Source organism: Mesoplodon mirus (assembly GCF_964341445.2).
Source record: "Mesoplodon mirus genome assembly, chromosome: 8".
Lineage (NCBI taxonomy): Eukaryota > Metazoa > Chordata > Mammalia > Artiodactyla > Ziphiidae > Mesoplodon > Mesoplodon mirus.
In genome coordinates, this window is record NC_138984.1 from 99,465,739 (window position 1) to 99,479,426 (window position 13,688).

At 57.1% G+C, this 13,688-nt stretch overlaps 1 protein-coding gene across 3 annotated transcripts in view; it reads left to right on the forward strand.

The window, feature by feature from the left end:
- The first annotated feature begins 226 nt into the window (after positions 1–226).
- LIMS2 (LIM zinc finger domain containing 2) overlaps positions 227–13,688 on the forward strand; it is a 31,753-nt gene continuing 18,291 nt past the window's right edge. Inside the window, exon 1 of one of the 3 annotated variants that reach the window (XM_082631394.1) lies at positions 227–615. Coding sequence is in view for 2 of the 3 variants with exons in the window: in XM_082631392.1 (XP_082487518.1) it covers positions 9,492–9,577 (86 nt within the window). In the remaining variant the exon portion in view is untranslated. Of the gene's footprint in view, positions 616–8,647; positions 9,578–13,688 lie in introns of those variants that run through there. The other 2 variants (XM_082631393.1, XM_082631392.1) reach the window with 2 other exon arrangements.

A 13,688-nucleotide genomic window follows, 5' to 3' on the forward strand; every position in this document is an offset into this window, starting at 1 on the left:
CCGGGCTTGGGGGCCACCGGGGAGGGAGGTGGTCTCAGCACCGCCGCTCTCTCCCCCGTCCTCCCAGCCCCTGCGTGGGTTCGCGTTCCAGGGCGGCCCCGGGACAGCGGAGGGGGAGCGCCGGGTGGGGCGCCCCGGCGGGGCGAGGGGGCTCGTTCGCGTTTATTATAACTTCCCTCCCTTTTAAAGGAAAGCTATGCCCGGAATCCGGGAGGTGGCGGGCGAAACCGGCGGGGAGGACGTGACCCACGCCCGCCGCAGGCCGAGCTCGGGTGTCCCCCGAGACCAAGCGGCGCGGGTGGCGCGGCGGCCCCCTCCCCGCGCCCCAGCGTTGGGCTCCCAGCGCCTCGCCCGCCCCCGCCCACACCTCGTGGGCGGGGCGCCCCCCCCCCCCGGCTGCTCTCCGGCCGCGGCCCCCCCTCCCGCTCGGGTGGCTGGGCTGGGCTGGGCTGGGCTGGGCTGGGCGGCGGGCGGAGCGGCTCCCGGCCTTTTTTGGGCGTCTCCTTGCTCCGCGCGGACCTGCGGGCGGGCGCTCGGCGGGCGGCGGCGGCGGCGGCGGCTCTAGGGGTCCCGAGGCGGCCCCGGTTCGGCGCGCTCGGCCATCATGACGGGAAGGTAACTGCCCCCGGGCGGAGGGCGCCGCTGGCCAGGGAGGGGGGCTGCGCGACAGGACCCCCGCCCGCCCGGAGCCCTTCCCGCACGCCGGCCTCGCGCGGCCCCTCCACCTCGGCCGCTCCCGGGCGGCAGCGCAGGTCAGGTCAGCGGCCCCTGCCCCGCGCGTCCCGCCCTCCCGCCGGCCCCGGGCAGCGGCAGGTGAAGGGCCTGTTCCGTCCCCCGCACCGCCTGCCCGCACGACGGGGCCGTTAGCCCCGCCCCCTCCGGAGAACCAGGGCTCAGGGCTCAGAGGGGCCGGGGACTTGCTCAAGGTCACAACCAACTAAAGGGCAAGGCGTCAAAGCCCAGGCTGTCGGCTTCTACCAGCTTCCCTGTGTGATCCTGTGAGGTCTCACCTCTGGACCCTTCTGTTCCCTCTTCTGTAAGCCAGGAATGGTAAAAATGGTAAAAGGTCTGTCTGGGGGCCTGGCCAGAACTGCCCGCAAACATAGGCTGCACGGGGATAGGCTGGGGGCAGGAAACTCCCCCAGGCCTGGCCCAGGTTCTGCTCTCATACCCCTTGTGGCCATTTCACAGATGGGGTGACTGAGGCCACAGAGCCCGAGTGACTCACCAGGCCAGTCACATGTCCACCAGTTTCTGGCCAGTGTTGGCCTCTGCGGCCCTTTCTGGAACGTGGCTGGGTACAAGTGCATGACTCACGGCTGGGTGGGAGGGGCTGGTCTCTGAGGTCCGGGTGCCCCCTTCCAGCCAATCCCTGGGAGGAGGATGCTCTTCTTCACCACCCCTTGACTTGGGCGGAAGGGTGGAGGGGACCCTGTGGCCTTGCTGGGTAAAGGGGCTTGGAGAGGCAGTGCCCAGGAATGGGGAGCGGCCACTCGGGACAGGGTGGTGGACCCAAACCTAGGTGATGTGCAGGGCGGTCACCCAGCCTGCAGGGGCACATTGATCGCTATTAAGGCTGTGGCCCCGAGTCTTAGGGCAGCCCCAGGAACCAGCACGGATCCTGTCACCTGGGGAGTCCTGTGCTTCATATGCGATTTGCTGCCCACTTCCCAGACCTCCTGTCCCAACCCAAGTCTGTGGACAAAGCCAGCTTCCAGTGCTCACCCCTCCTAGCGCGCTCGTGTCCTCCGGTCCCTCGCAGGGCGCCCCTGCCGGCTGCCTCGCTCCACACCCTCTGAGCTTCCGAGGAACAGAAGGGAGAGAGAAGGACAGGGATGGAATCAGGAGCAGCGGCAGATGGGTGGTGGGGTGGGGGTGGGATGCGTGGCAGGTGGTTCTCCAGGCGCAGAAGAGATCGTAGGGCAGAGCCGCAGGGTGCCAGCTTCTGTAGCAGCTTCTGCCCAGATGCCCTGGGTGGGCGTTGAGGAAGAAACCTGGACGCACCTCTGTTTTCTCAGCAGGAGTCCTCTCAACCCTGAGTCCTGGGGGTCTTCCAGGGAGAGGGGGGCCGTCGGGTCAGCCAGACGCAGCCCAGCAGGAGAAGCTGGGAAGGCAGGCGGGGCGGCAGGGGGAGCAGAGACCAGCCTGCCCCAGCTGCTGCCTGGCTCCAGCAGGCTCCCTGAGCCTGAAAGATGCTGGTCATCCAGTGACACAGGGACCAGAGTGAGCCTTGGAAAACACTGAGTCGGGTTTTTCCTTGTGGAAGTAAAACTGCTCATCTTAGAGAGTTTGGAAAAACCCACAAACAAAAAAGGTAACAGAAACATTAGAAGAAAGAAAGAAAACACCAGCGGTTCCACTCCTCAGAAATGCCCTCAGGAACATTTTGGTGGCGTTCTTCTTTTCTTGTGGTGTAGTCTCCTGCTCATTTGTTTTTCACAAGCTGTGAGTGGTCTGTGAGCACAGTGTTCCACCCTCCTTTGAAGTTTGCCTACCACATGCGGCGTCGATGCCGGCGCTGGCTAGCCTCCCCTCCCCACACAGGCATAGGGGCCAGGCTGGCAGAGCAATGGACATTCTACCCAATCTTTGGGGTGGGCGAGGTTTTTCCTGTCCCAGAAGCTGTGAAGTTCCATTTTCATGCCACCATGCCCTCCACACGTCCACTGCCCCCACGAGATGCCAGGGCAGTTCTCACACCTGGATGCTGGTTCTCCCCACATCATCCCTTGCTGCCCAGACCAGGCTGACCTTTGGAAATGACCCTGTCCTTGTACACCTCATGCCTCTTCGGGGGCTCTCCCTGCCAACGGCGTAAAGTCCCAGCCCTCCGTGGGACTGAGGCAGATGAGACCAGAGGGAGGGCAGTGGGGAGCCACTGAAGTGACCCGGGGTGACATGCATGGCCAGGCGCTTTGGAAATACTCCTCTGGGGCTGCTGAGGAAGAGACGGGGAAGGAGACTGGCCAGGAGGCAAGCAACGAGAGAGCCTCTGCTTGGCAGCCATGGGGCTCGAGAAGACTAGACGGACTCAGGGGGCCTGGGGGGTGGAGTCTGGACCCAGGGCGGATCCAGGAAGAGGATGCCCAGTTTGTGGTGGCAGGTGTGGGAGTGGACAGAGAGCTAGTTTGGGCCATGAAGCATTCGAAGAGCTGTGGTGAGTCCAGGGGGAAACCCTGAGACTGGCCATGAGGGCCTGCAGCCCAGGAGAGGGCTGAGCTAGGGCGGAAGAGTGAATGAGGCCTGGAACGTGGGCGTGGTTCCTTAGGGAGCGGCTGTGCTATGGGAAGAGGCTCAGCCCCAGCTGCAGCCCTGGGGACTCTGGACCTTAGAAACAGCGTATCTTTGTCCCAGCTGAAGGGGCCTTTGGCATCACCGGTTTTTAAGCCTGGGTGGGTTACGTCCCCTACCCAGGGACCTGGCCTGGCAGCAGCTCTCTTCCAGAGGGAGCCTGGGACCTGGTGCTCGCAGCAGTGTGTGACTCAGTGGCTTGGCCTACCCACCAAGTCCCACCCACCACATGACCAGCATCCGCAGAGGCTGCCAGATTCCAGCTGGGTCCCACGCTCGGTACGGTACAGAGTGGGGCTGCTAGAGCCCATCCTTACACCTACCAGCCTCCCCCGACCCCGATAGTGCTCCCAGCTGTTCCCCACCCTCCTCAGGAATATGGCCAGTGACACCCTCAGCAAAGGAACCTGCCGAGGTGCAGCTAGGGTGGCAGCCAGAGCCCTCAGGACAGCACATGGGGCTGTGATGGAGTCAAGGGTTTAAGCAAAGTGGGAAGCGGGTGACACGGGATGTGCAGCTGAGGCCTGAGCCCCGGGCTGGGCCCCGCCCATGGCCCCTCACCGCCTCCCTTTTCCTCTGCTTCTAGTGTTGACTCCCCTCTCTGGCTGGCCTGACCTGTAGCGTGTGCCCAGTCCCGTACTATAACAACACCTCTACCTGGGCTCACTTCAAGCTACCCATGTGATGTGAAGCAGTTCACGAAATTCCTGAAAACTGAGCAGTGAGCAGTGTGACTGGCCCAGGATGGCCCGGGCACACGGCTGTGGAGAGGGACCAGGCGCTCCCTGCTCAGCGGCTGGCCCGCCTCTCCGGTGACACTGCTGCTCCCCGCTCCCACCTCCCATGCGCAGATTCTCACTTAAAGCTTCCTGGGGGCTTCATTTCTAGGTGGGGAGCGGGTCAGAGGGAGGCCCCTGAACTGTGCTCCTTGTTCTGTTTATTCAGATCTTCTGAATTTCTGATGATGTCTATTTACTCGAATTTCCCGTGGGCAAGAAGTTGGAATACACCGCTCATCATCTCAGGCATGCCAAAGGATCTGGGCGAGTCGTCTTCGGCCCCCCAGTGAGGTTGGCTCTGGCGGAGAGGCTGTCTGTGGTCGTGTTGCTGCCTCCCCTGGGGGTGGCACTAACCACTCAGCCGGAGAGGCAACGCCATCTCATGCCTTGCTGGTGGCTGCCCTGGCCCTTGTCTCTGCCCTAGCAAGTGACATAGTTGCATTCACCACTACCTGTGTGCTGCTTAAACATTTGAGATAGGAATCCCATGCCGTGAAATTCACTGTTTCAGAGTGTACAGGTCAGTGGCTTTTAGTACATTCACCACGTTATGCAACCATCACGACTAATTCTAGAACATTTTCATCACTCCCAAAAGAAACCCATTTGCAGCCAATTTCCCCCCTCCCCCAGCCCTTGGCAATTCCTTGTCTGCTTTCCGTCTCTACAGATTTGCCTGTTCTGGACGTTAATTGGAAAGTTTAATCCATTTATATGTAATGTAATTACTGATAACTGGGGTTTACATCTGCCACTTTCCTATTTTTTTCTATTTGTCTTATGTCTTTTTTGTTTCTTAATTCCTACCCCATTGCCTTCTTTTGTGTTAAATTATTTCATTATGCAGTCATCTTTAAACCAGATGGGAAAAAAAGGTTTACAAACAAAAAATACATTTATACTGTCTTTTATATTTATCTTATGGTTACCTTTACTGCTCTTAATTTCTTTTTTGTTTTTAAATAATTTAACAGTTTCTTCTCTTCTTTTCCCTATTTATTTATTTATTTATTCTTGCATTGGGTCTTCGTTGCTCTGTGCGGGCTTCCTCTAGTTGCGGTGAGCAGGGGCTACTCTTCGTTGCAGTGCTCAGGCTTCTCATTGCAGTGGCTTCTTTTGTTGTGGAGCACAGGCTCTAGGCACGCGGGCTTCAGTAGTTGTGGCCCATGGGCTCAGTAGTTGTGGCTCACAGGCTCTAGAGCACAGGCTCAGTTGTTGTGGAAGACAGGCTTAGTTGCTCCAAGGCATGTGGGACCTTCCTGGATGAGGGATTGAATTTGTGTCCCCACCATGCTGGCAGGCAGATTCCTAACTGCCACTGCACTACCAGGGGAGTCCCTGCTCTTTTTTTTTTTTGCGGTACGCGGGCCTATCACTGTTGTGGCCTCTCCTGTTGTGGAGCACAGGCTCCGGACGCGCAGGCGCAGCGGCCATGGCTCACGGGCCCAGCCGCTCCGCGGCATGTGGGATCTTCCCAGACCGGGGCACGAACCCGTGTCCCCTGCACTGGCAGGCGGACTCTCAACCACTGCGCCACCTGGGAAGTCCGAGTCCCTGTTCTTAATATCTTCATGTGGATTCGAATTATTGTCTAGTGTCCTTTCATTTCATCCTGAAGGACTCTCTTTAGTATTTCTTTTCAACTCTAGGATTTGTTTTTGGTCCCATTTTATAATTTCTCTCTCTTTATTGATATTCTCCATTTGGTGAGACATTTTCATACTTTTCTTTAGTTTTTTAGATCTGGCTTCCTTTAGTTCTTTGAATGTATTTGTATTAGCTGATTTGAGGTCTGTCTAGTAAGTCTAACATCTGGGCTTCCTCAGGGACAGTTTCTGTTGATTGCTCTTTTTTTTTTTTTATGTGTCTAGGTCATTTTTTTTGTTGTTGTTTCTTTGTGTGTATCATAATTTTTGCTGAGAACAGGACTTTTCAAATAAAATAATGTGGCAGCTCTGGAAACCAGATTCTCCCTGCTCCCCAGGGTTTGTTGTTGCTGCTTATTATTTGTTTAGTGGTTTTTCTGAACCGATTCTGTAAAGTCTGTATCTCTGTCATTTGTGGCCACTGAAGTCTCTGTCTGGTTAGTTTAGTAGTCAGCTAATGATTGGACAGAGATTTTCTTGAATGTCTGAAACCAGTAAGTCTCCCAGCCTTTACTGAAGGCTCTGAGTGTATGTTGGGGCACAGTTTCAACATCCAACCAGGCATTTTACAACTCTGCCTTAGTCTTCACTTCCTGATAGTACAGAGCCCAAAAGGTCCATCAGAAGTGCGAGCTTAGGACCTTCTAAGGACTTTCCTGAGCATGCACATAGCCCTGGGCATTCGCATGGGCTTCTAGATTCCCAGGAATATGTCGGTTCTTTTCGAAGCCCCTAAGGACATCTCATTCCTTGGTTTTTCCTTTTAAGCTTCTTGATTAGTCAATTGCCCAACTGTTCCCCTTTGCCTGTGACAATGGCAGCTATGATAGTAATACATAGGTAGCTGTGATAGTAATACATTTGAAAAACTCACCCCAGGAGAGGCTTTGAGCACTGGGTAAGTGTGAGTGAGGTCACGTAAAAAACAGTCTTTCAAGTGGGATCTTCCAGGGGAAGTCCAGGTCATTCTCCTTTGGGAATGAAGCTTTGAAAGAGTTTCAGCCCTGTTCTGCTCCCTCATTACTGGGAATGCAGCCAGTTACTTTTCTAGGCAGCTATGGAGTTAGGAAGTGGGGATTAAGGACTAGGATAAATTAAAACACCATAAAGGTGTTCTTGCCAAGATTCAGCTTTTATAACCCCCTCCCAGTTGGTTATTTTTTACATTTATCTATTGTTATTGAGGTATAATTGACATACAACATTATGTTAGTTTTAGCTGTACAACATAATGATTTGATATTTGTATATATTGTGAAATGATCACCACAATAAGTCTAGTTAACATCTAGTTAACTAGACACCATAGTTATAAAAAAATTTTTTTCTTTGTGATGAGGACTTTTAAGATCTATTCTCTTAGCAACTTTCAAATATGAAATACAGTATTATTAACTATAGTCACCATGCTGTACATTACATCTCCATGACTTATTTGTCTTATAAAAGGAAGTTTGTATCCTTTGACCCCCTTCACCCATTTCCCCCATATCCCGCCCCCCCACCTCTGGCAACCATCAATCTGTTCTCTGTATCTGACCTGGGCTTTTTGTTTTGCTTTGTTTTTAAAGTTCCAAGTATAAATGTGACCACACAGTATTTGTCTTTCTCTGTCTGACTTATTTCACTTAGCTTAATATCCTCAAGTTTCATCCATATTTTCTCAAATGGCAAGATTTCATTCTTTTTTTTATGGCTGAATAGTATTCCATTGCATTTATATACCACATCTTCTTTATCCATTCATCCATTGATGGACACTTAGGTTGTTTCCATATTTTGGCTATTGTAAATAATGCTGCAATGAACATAGAGGTGTGTATATCTTTTCAAATTAGTGTTTTTGTTTTCTTCAGATAAATACCCAGAAGTGGAATTGCTGGATCATATGGTAGTTCTATTTTTAATTTTTTGAGGAACCTCTATACTGCTTTTCATGGTGGCTGCATCAATTTACATTCCCACCAACAGTGCAAGAGGGTTCCTTTTTCTCCACATCCTCACCAATACTTGTTATTTCTTGTCTTTTCGATAATAGCCTTTCTGACAGGTGTGATATCTCCTGGAGGTTTTGACTTGCGTTTCCCTGATGATTAGTGATGTTGAGCATATTTTCATGTACCTGTTGGTCATCTGTATGTCTTCTCAGCAGTTTTTCTTGCTCTCTGGGTTACTGTAAGTCTTTGGTTAATTTACAGAGTTCTGAAAAGGGTGATGCTGACATTCCTTGCTAGTTTTTTCATTGTTTTTATGGAAAGACAAACTTTCAGAGGTCCTTATTCTGCCATTTTTGCTGACATCATTCTTACTGTGTTTTTGCAACTGGGTTCTCTGGAGCCAGAATGCTGGCTGGGGATCCCAGTGTAACTGGTACCTCCACCCCCACTGGGAAGAGGGGCCTAGGCCCTAGGCCATCGACTTGAAGCTGCTCTAAGAAAACTCTCTACACTAGCTTTCTCAAGCATTCATCTCTCTACATCAGCAGGTGGGAGGTGATCCTTCTACTTGTTGTCTCCAGGCTCAGCTTCTCTCTGCCCTTTAGCCCCTGGAGCCACCTTTAAGAAAATATTTGTTGAATTGATCAGTGCTTGGTACCTTTGGAGTTGAGCTGCTTTGACAAACTATACTGCACCCAGTGCTTGTAGTCATCTGGCCGTGTTTGGGGCTTGACCCCCAGGGTAGTTAATGAGTACTTACTTCCTCGTGTTTGGATTTACTGGATGACGTGTGTTCCTCGGTGTCTGGGACTGGCATCTGAGTCTCGATGGATCCCCTCAGTTGCCTCCTGCCCCAGTGTTGGAGGACCAGCACCCTGGAATGATGGAAGGCAGAGGAAGATACTGCTCATGCTTCCTGACCCCGCTAGAAAGGTTTCTCAGGGAAGTGGAATCTACGTTATAGATTTCTGTGAGGCTCTGCATCCTGATTTAATGCTGATTTTGGTGCCTGCCCGGCCAGCAGCGGCCACAGCTCAGATGCTGGCCGTGGGTGTTTGCACTTAGATCACAGTAACCCCGCCAGTCCCTTCAGGTAAAAAGCCATGGAAACGGTGCCTTCCTGGTGGTCTTCCATCAGAGGCTGCTGCTTCTGCTCTCCGTGGTGAGCCGGGGGGCTCCCTGCCCTCTAGCTTTTGACAGTGTGGACCTCTTTTGGGGTGGATGGTTGTTTGTTGGCCAGATCCAGGGACCGAGCTGCCCTGGTCTGGGTCTCCTAGGGGGCTGTAGGTTCTCAGGGAAGGGAACAAGGCAAACGTGGGCCTGTGTGGGAATCCCTCATCAGCTTCTTGACTGTTTACAGGATTCCTAAGCTGGCTCAGTCCCATACTGCCCTCCTCAGATGACTGTACCATCGTCAGCATGTCCAGGGGGCTTAGGGTTTCCTCAGAGGCTCCTGGCAACCCGGGATCTCCAGGCATCCTGCCCTGCCACTGTGGACTGGACCTCTCACCTCACTGCTCTTTGGGATCTTCCAGCGTGTTCCCTCCCCAGCCTGGACCCAACCCTGCCAGCCTCAGCTTTCACTGTGCTGCCCCCGCGGCGGGAACAATATCCTTTCTATTCGGAGTTGACTCTGCTGCCCTTTGGAGATCGCAGTGCGTAACGTGAGCTCCTGTGCAGAGGGGTGGGGGCCGAGGCGCCCCCCGCACGCCGGGCGTCCGGCCGCCCAGCCTGGCCGTTGGTGGCTGCCCACCGCCGCACCTGCCCTCCGAGGCTGGGGTCCGACGGCCGGTCGGAGCAGGCGGCCGGCGACGCGCCGGCAGCAGGAGGCCCGCGCCATGGCCGCCCGGCTGGGCGCGCTCGCTGCGTCGGGGCTGTACCGGCGGCGCCAGCACCGGCAGAGCTCGCCGCCCGCCGCGCCCGGGTAGGTGGCCGGGGGCAGGGCGGGGGCGCGGGGGACAATGGCCGGAAAGCTGCCGCCGCAGGCCTTTCCTCGGACGCCCGTCTGGCCCTTCCGACGGCGGCGGCGGCGGCCCGGGTGCCCCGGGCATGAGGACAGCGCCTGGCGCGGCGGCCATGGGGGGCAGGGCGCGGCTTAATCCAGCCGGGTTTGCTGTCCTGGGATCAGCAGCCTTGGGCAGGGCGCTGAGGATGGGGCGCTCAGATAAATTGCCTGAGGTAACCGCCACGACTGCTTTCAGACTCGGATCGCTTTCTGGCCGCTTTCTAGATGAGCACCCTGGGTGGTCAGGGAACGCGCGGGACATCACCCATCCAAAAAGTGGCTAAGCTGTGACGTGAAGCCAGGGTGGAGGGACTCTAAAGCCTGGACTGCTTTATCCCGGGGAGAGCTGCCAGTGTGGACAATGAGGAGAGCGTCCTTTGGGACTGGGAGGGGGAACCTGTGGGTACAGGACGGACCTCAGGGCATCTCCCAGGATGTGTTAGCCTGGGGCGGGGAGGGCCTGCGGGGGCACTTACATGGTGGAGCCCCCGGAGTGAGGGTGGGGCCGGGGGAGGGGCTCCTGGACGTGTTGAAGTTGCAGGGAGTGGGAGCGGTGAGGGCTGTGGGCTTGGGGTCTTTGGCATCAAAGAAGCAGGTGGGACCCCCGGAGGCGTCGGGGAGGAGCTGTGGGAAGGACGTGAGGTTTGCGAGGAGGGGGTGGGGATTCAGGGAGGAGACAGCAGCCGTCACAGAGGTGGGCGGCCTGGAGGCCTGGGAGGAGAGCGACCTCGGAGGCTGATGCTCCGCGGTAAACGTGCGCCCCACTGTGTGCTCGCGGTGCGCGCATGGCCAGGGCAGCCTTCTGGAGCGGGGCTGAGGGTTGAGCCCTCAAAGGCGTCTGGGAGGCCGTCAGGTGGGGAGCAGGCGGGATACCTGTTGTAGCCGGGCTTGCACCTGCGTCCGTGTCTCAGGCCCCTCACCGGGGGCTGCACCAGGATGGGCACTGGACAAGCCCACTGCTGCGGTGGGGAATCGGAGCGCGGGAGGCCAAGTGACTTACCTGAGTGAACGGGAACCCTCACCGGTTGGCCTCTGGATGACCGTGGACATCTGTGGAGTGAGCCGGGAGGGGGCGACCAGGGCCCTGATGGGCCAGAGGCCAAGCTGGAGGCTGGTTTCACTGTATGGATGCAGCACAAGAACTTGGCCCAGATGAAAGGAGGGCAGGGCTGATAGTGAAGATCAGGCCTCAGGAAAGTCCCGTGCACACATGCATGCACATACGTTCATATGCTAACCTCAGCTTGATATTTCTTTGAGCTGCTGGCTTGTGACTGACTGCTGTGCGGGATCACCTGGCCTCAGCGACACAGACTCACCCTCGAGTGTGCAAAGGCCCCTGTGGCCAGCCCCTGCCTATTCCTGGGCCCTCACGCTGGCTTTCTAGGCTCTGGTGGGTGGGAGACTGGAGTGGGGGATGGTCTGGGGTTGCTGAAAAAGCAGTCTTGAATGGTCATGCCTGTGTGATGCCACCAGGAGCTGAGGGGACAAGAGAGCACGGGTCCAATCCCTTGTGACCTCAGCAGGTTTCTGACCCTCTCTGCACGTCAGTTTCCTTATCTGGAAGCAGCAACCTCCCCTCCCGAGGACCTGGCTCGGAGAGGACTCCCTCCAGCCCACCCCAGGCTAGAGCTCAGTGACGTCTTGCAACAAATAGGCTTGCACTGGCTGTCAAGATTGAGAGCCTTTGGGGTACCGCGGAGGGTTGGAGAAGGGTACGGGGTAGGTGGGGGTGACCACCTCCCTCCTGCCCCACCGGCTGCCCCAGCCCATCTCAGGGAGCGGGCTCTTCTGTGACGGCACCCCCGTGGCCCCTGCTCGGGAGCACAGGTGTGCCCCCCCGCCCCCCAGCTCTGGGGTTTGGCCTCTAGGTGGTGGCTGTGCCCTCGGCAGTGTTTGTGTGCTGTCCAACCGGGGCGGGCGGCGGTGTCTCCCTGCGGGTAACCGGGCAGACTGTGCTCCCGGCTCTTGGGCGGAATGTGTGAAGGAGGACGTGGCATGCGCGTCTCCCTCCTTTGTCCCCTCAGGGAGTGCTGCTGGGCCGGGGCGGGGGTCCCTGAGCTGCCGGCAGCAACCGCTCTGTATCCAGCGCTTGGCCTGCCTGGCCCTGTGCTCCGCGCACTGTATGTCATACGCTGCAGGCAGCGAGTTCTTCGCTTCAGCTCTTCGGGGCGGGTCCTGCTCCTCCGGCGACCTCTTTGCAGATGAGGAAATGAGGCCCCTAGGAGCTGGCACCTTCTTCCAGGTGCACAGCTGGGGGCTAGAGCTGTCAGGGTTTAACCTCGCGGGGTGGAGCCCAGAGCGGCCTCCTCCTGCAGGGGACAGCTGGCATTTTCTCTGACGGGGCTGTGGTCCGGCTGTCCGGCATGTGAGCACGTCGGCCCATCCGTCTGCCTTCGGCCAGTGGGCTGGGGTGTTCTCTGTGGTCCGGAGCAGGGGCTGTGGGGACGCAGCCACAGAAGTGACGCCGGGGGTGCATCTGGCCGAGACCTGGGCTGGGGCAGCCGGTGGGGCAGGGGGGAGGTGGTCACCCCCGCACCCCACCTGTCTGTGCCGGGGCTTGTTGCGAGGTGTGTCAGGGACAGATGGCAGAATCCTTGACCTGAGACTCCCAGGGGCCCAGCCAGGGAACTAGACCCAGACCAGTGAAGGGCCAGCTGCTCTTCTGGGGGCTGGCTGCTGTGGTGACAGCGTGGAGACGCAGTCCCTGAATGTCTGCCTTGAGGGGAGGCCGGAGTTCTGGAGAGGCAAACCGAAGATGGGCCTGCTGTGCACTCGCTTGGTTAGGGTCCAGAGGTCTGGAACAATCTGGAAGCCTGGGCCTGCACTTGAATTCTTGTTTTGGCTTCATTTTCTGGGTCCTTTCAGTGGGGAATTCCAGGCTCAGAGTCACAGGATTTCCTGTTGATTTCTGACTACTCCAAGACCTGCCAAGGTCTTGTTCGTGGCCAGGCACTGGAACTTCCTCCCAGACACCTTGGGTATGTGCGTTTGGAGAGAACAAGGCCTCCAGGTTCACAGTGTTCTCGAGACAGGAAACCATGCCTGTGCTGACAGAGTCCAGCCCAGCGCATGGCGACTGGTCAGTCCCTGCCCTGTCTGTTCCACCCTGTGGCGATCAGCAGGGAGCTGGAAAGCAGGGTGGTGGCCACTGTGCACAGAGCCTCCCTGTCACCTTGGGCTCTTCCCATCCCTCCTGCCTCCTTGCCCCTTTGGCTTAAGTATGGATGCAGGAGACGGCTTTGGTCCCCCAAGTATACCTGGGGGCAGGCAGAGGCATGCAGAGGTCCACTTGCCTGGCAAGGCTTGCCAAGGAGCCTACCGACCCTGCCCTTGCCACGAGGGCTCCTCCAGCACAGCAGAGAGGAAGTCCTGCCTGGGTGCCCCAGCCTGGCTTCCAGTCCGTGTCCACGTGGCAGCGACCCTCCGCTAGACCCACTGTCCACACCTAGACCCCTGACAGGCAGAGCCCTCTCCCACCTCCTGGGCTCATCGCACCTAGGGACCCCGGCACGAGCGTTGCTCGCTTGAGAATTCTCCTCCCGGTGCTGTGGCCGTGAGGGAGGGGTGGGCTTCAGCATCCCGGGAGGCGGAACAGGCTGCAAAGATGTTCTCGGGAGACGTGCCGCGTGCCACCATACGCGTCTACGCGATGTTGACAACTGGTTACATCTCTCCTCACTGAGCCTGACCTTCCTTCTGTGCCCACCCAGTTGACGTGAGACAAAGTCTATTTGCCGCCCTTGTAGCCAAAGGCACAGGCATCAGGGTGCTGGGTGTTTGTAGAGACTGTTGGGGCTGACAGCCAGGCTCCTCCAGCCTGAGCCTTGGGGCCCCAGCCTGGAGCCAGCACACATTTGTCTGTGTGACCATTTCCCCTGAAGTTTAGCTCGGATTCCACGCCTCGCGGCAGGATGCCTGCCGCTTCTGCGGGGACAGCAGTTGCCCCCCGTGGACGAGGAGGTCCGCCCCCCACTCTGCTTCCATCCCCAATATTCACAATCTCACCTTCCCCGCGGTGGGGTGGTTG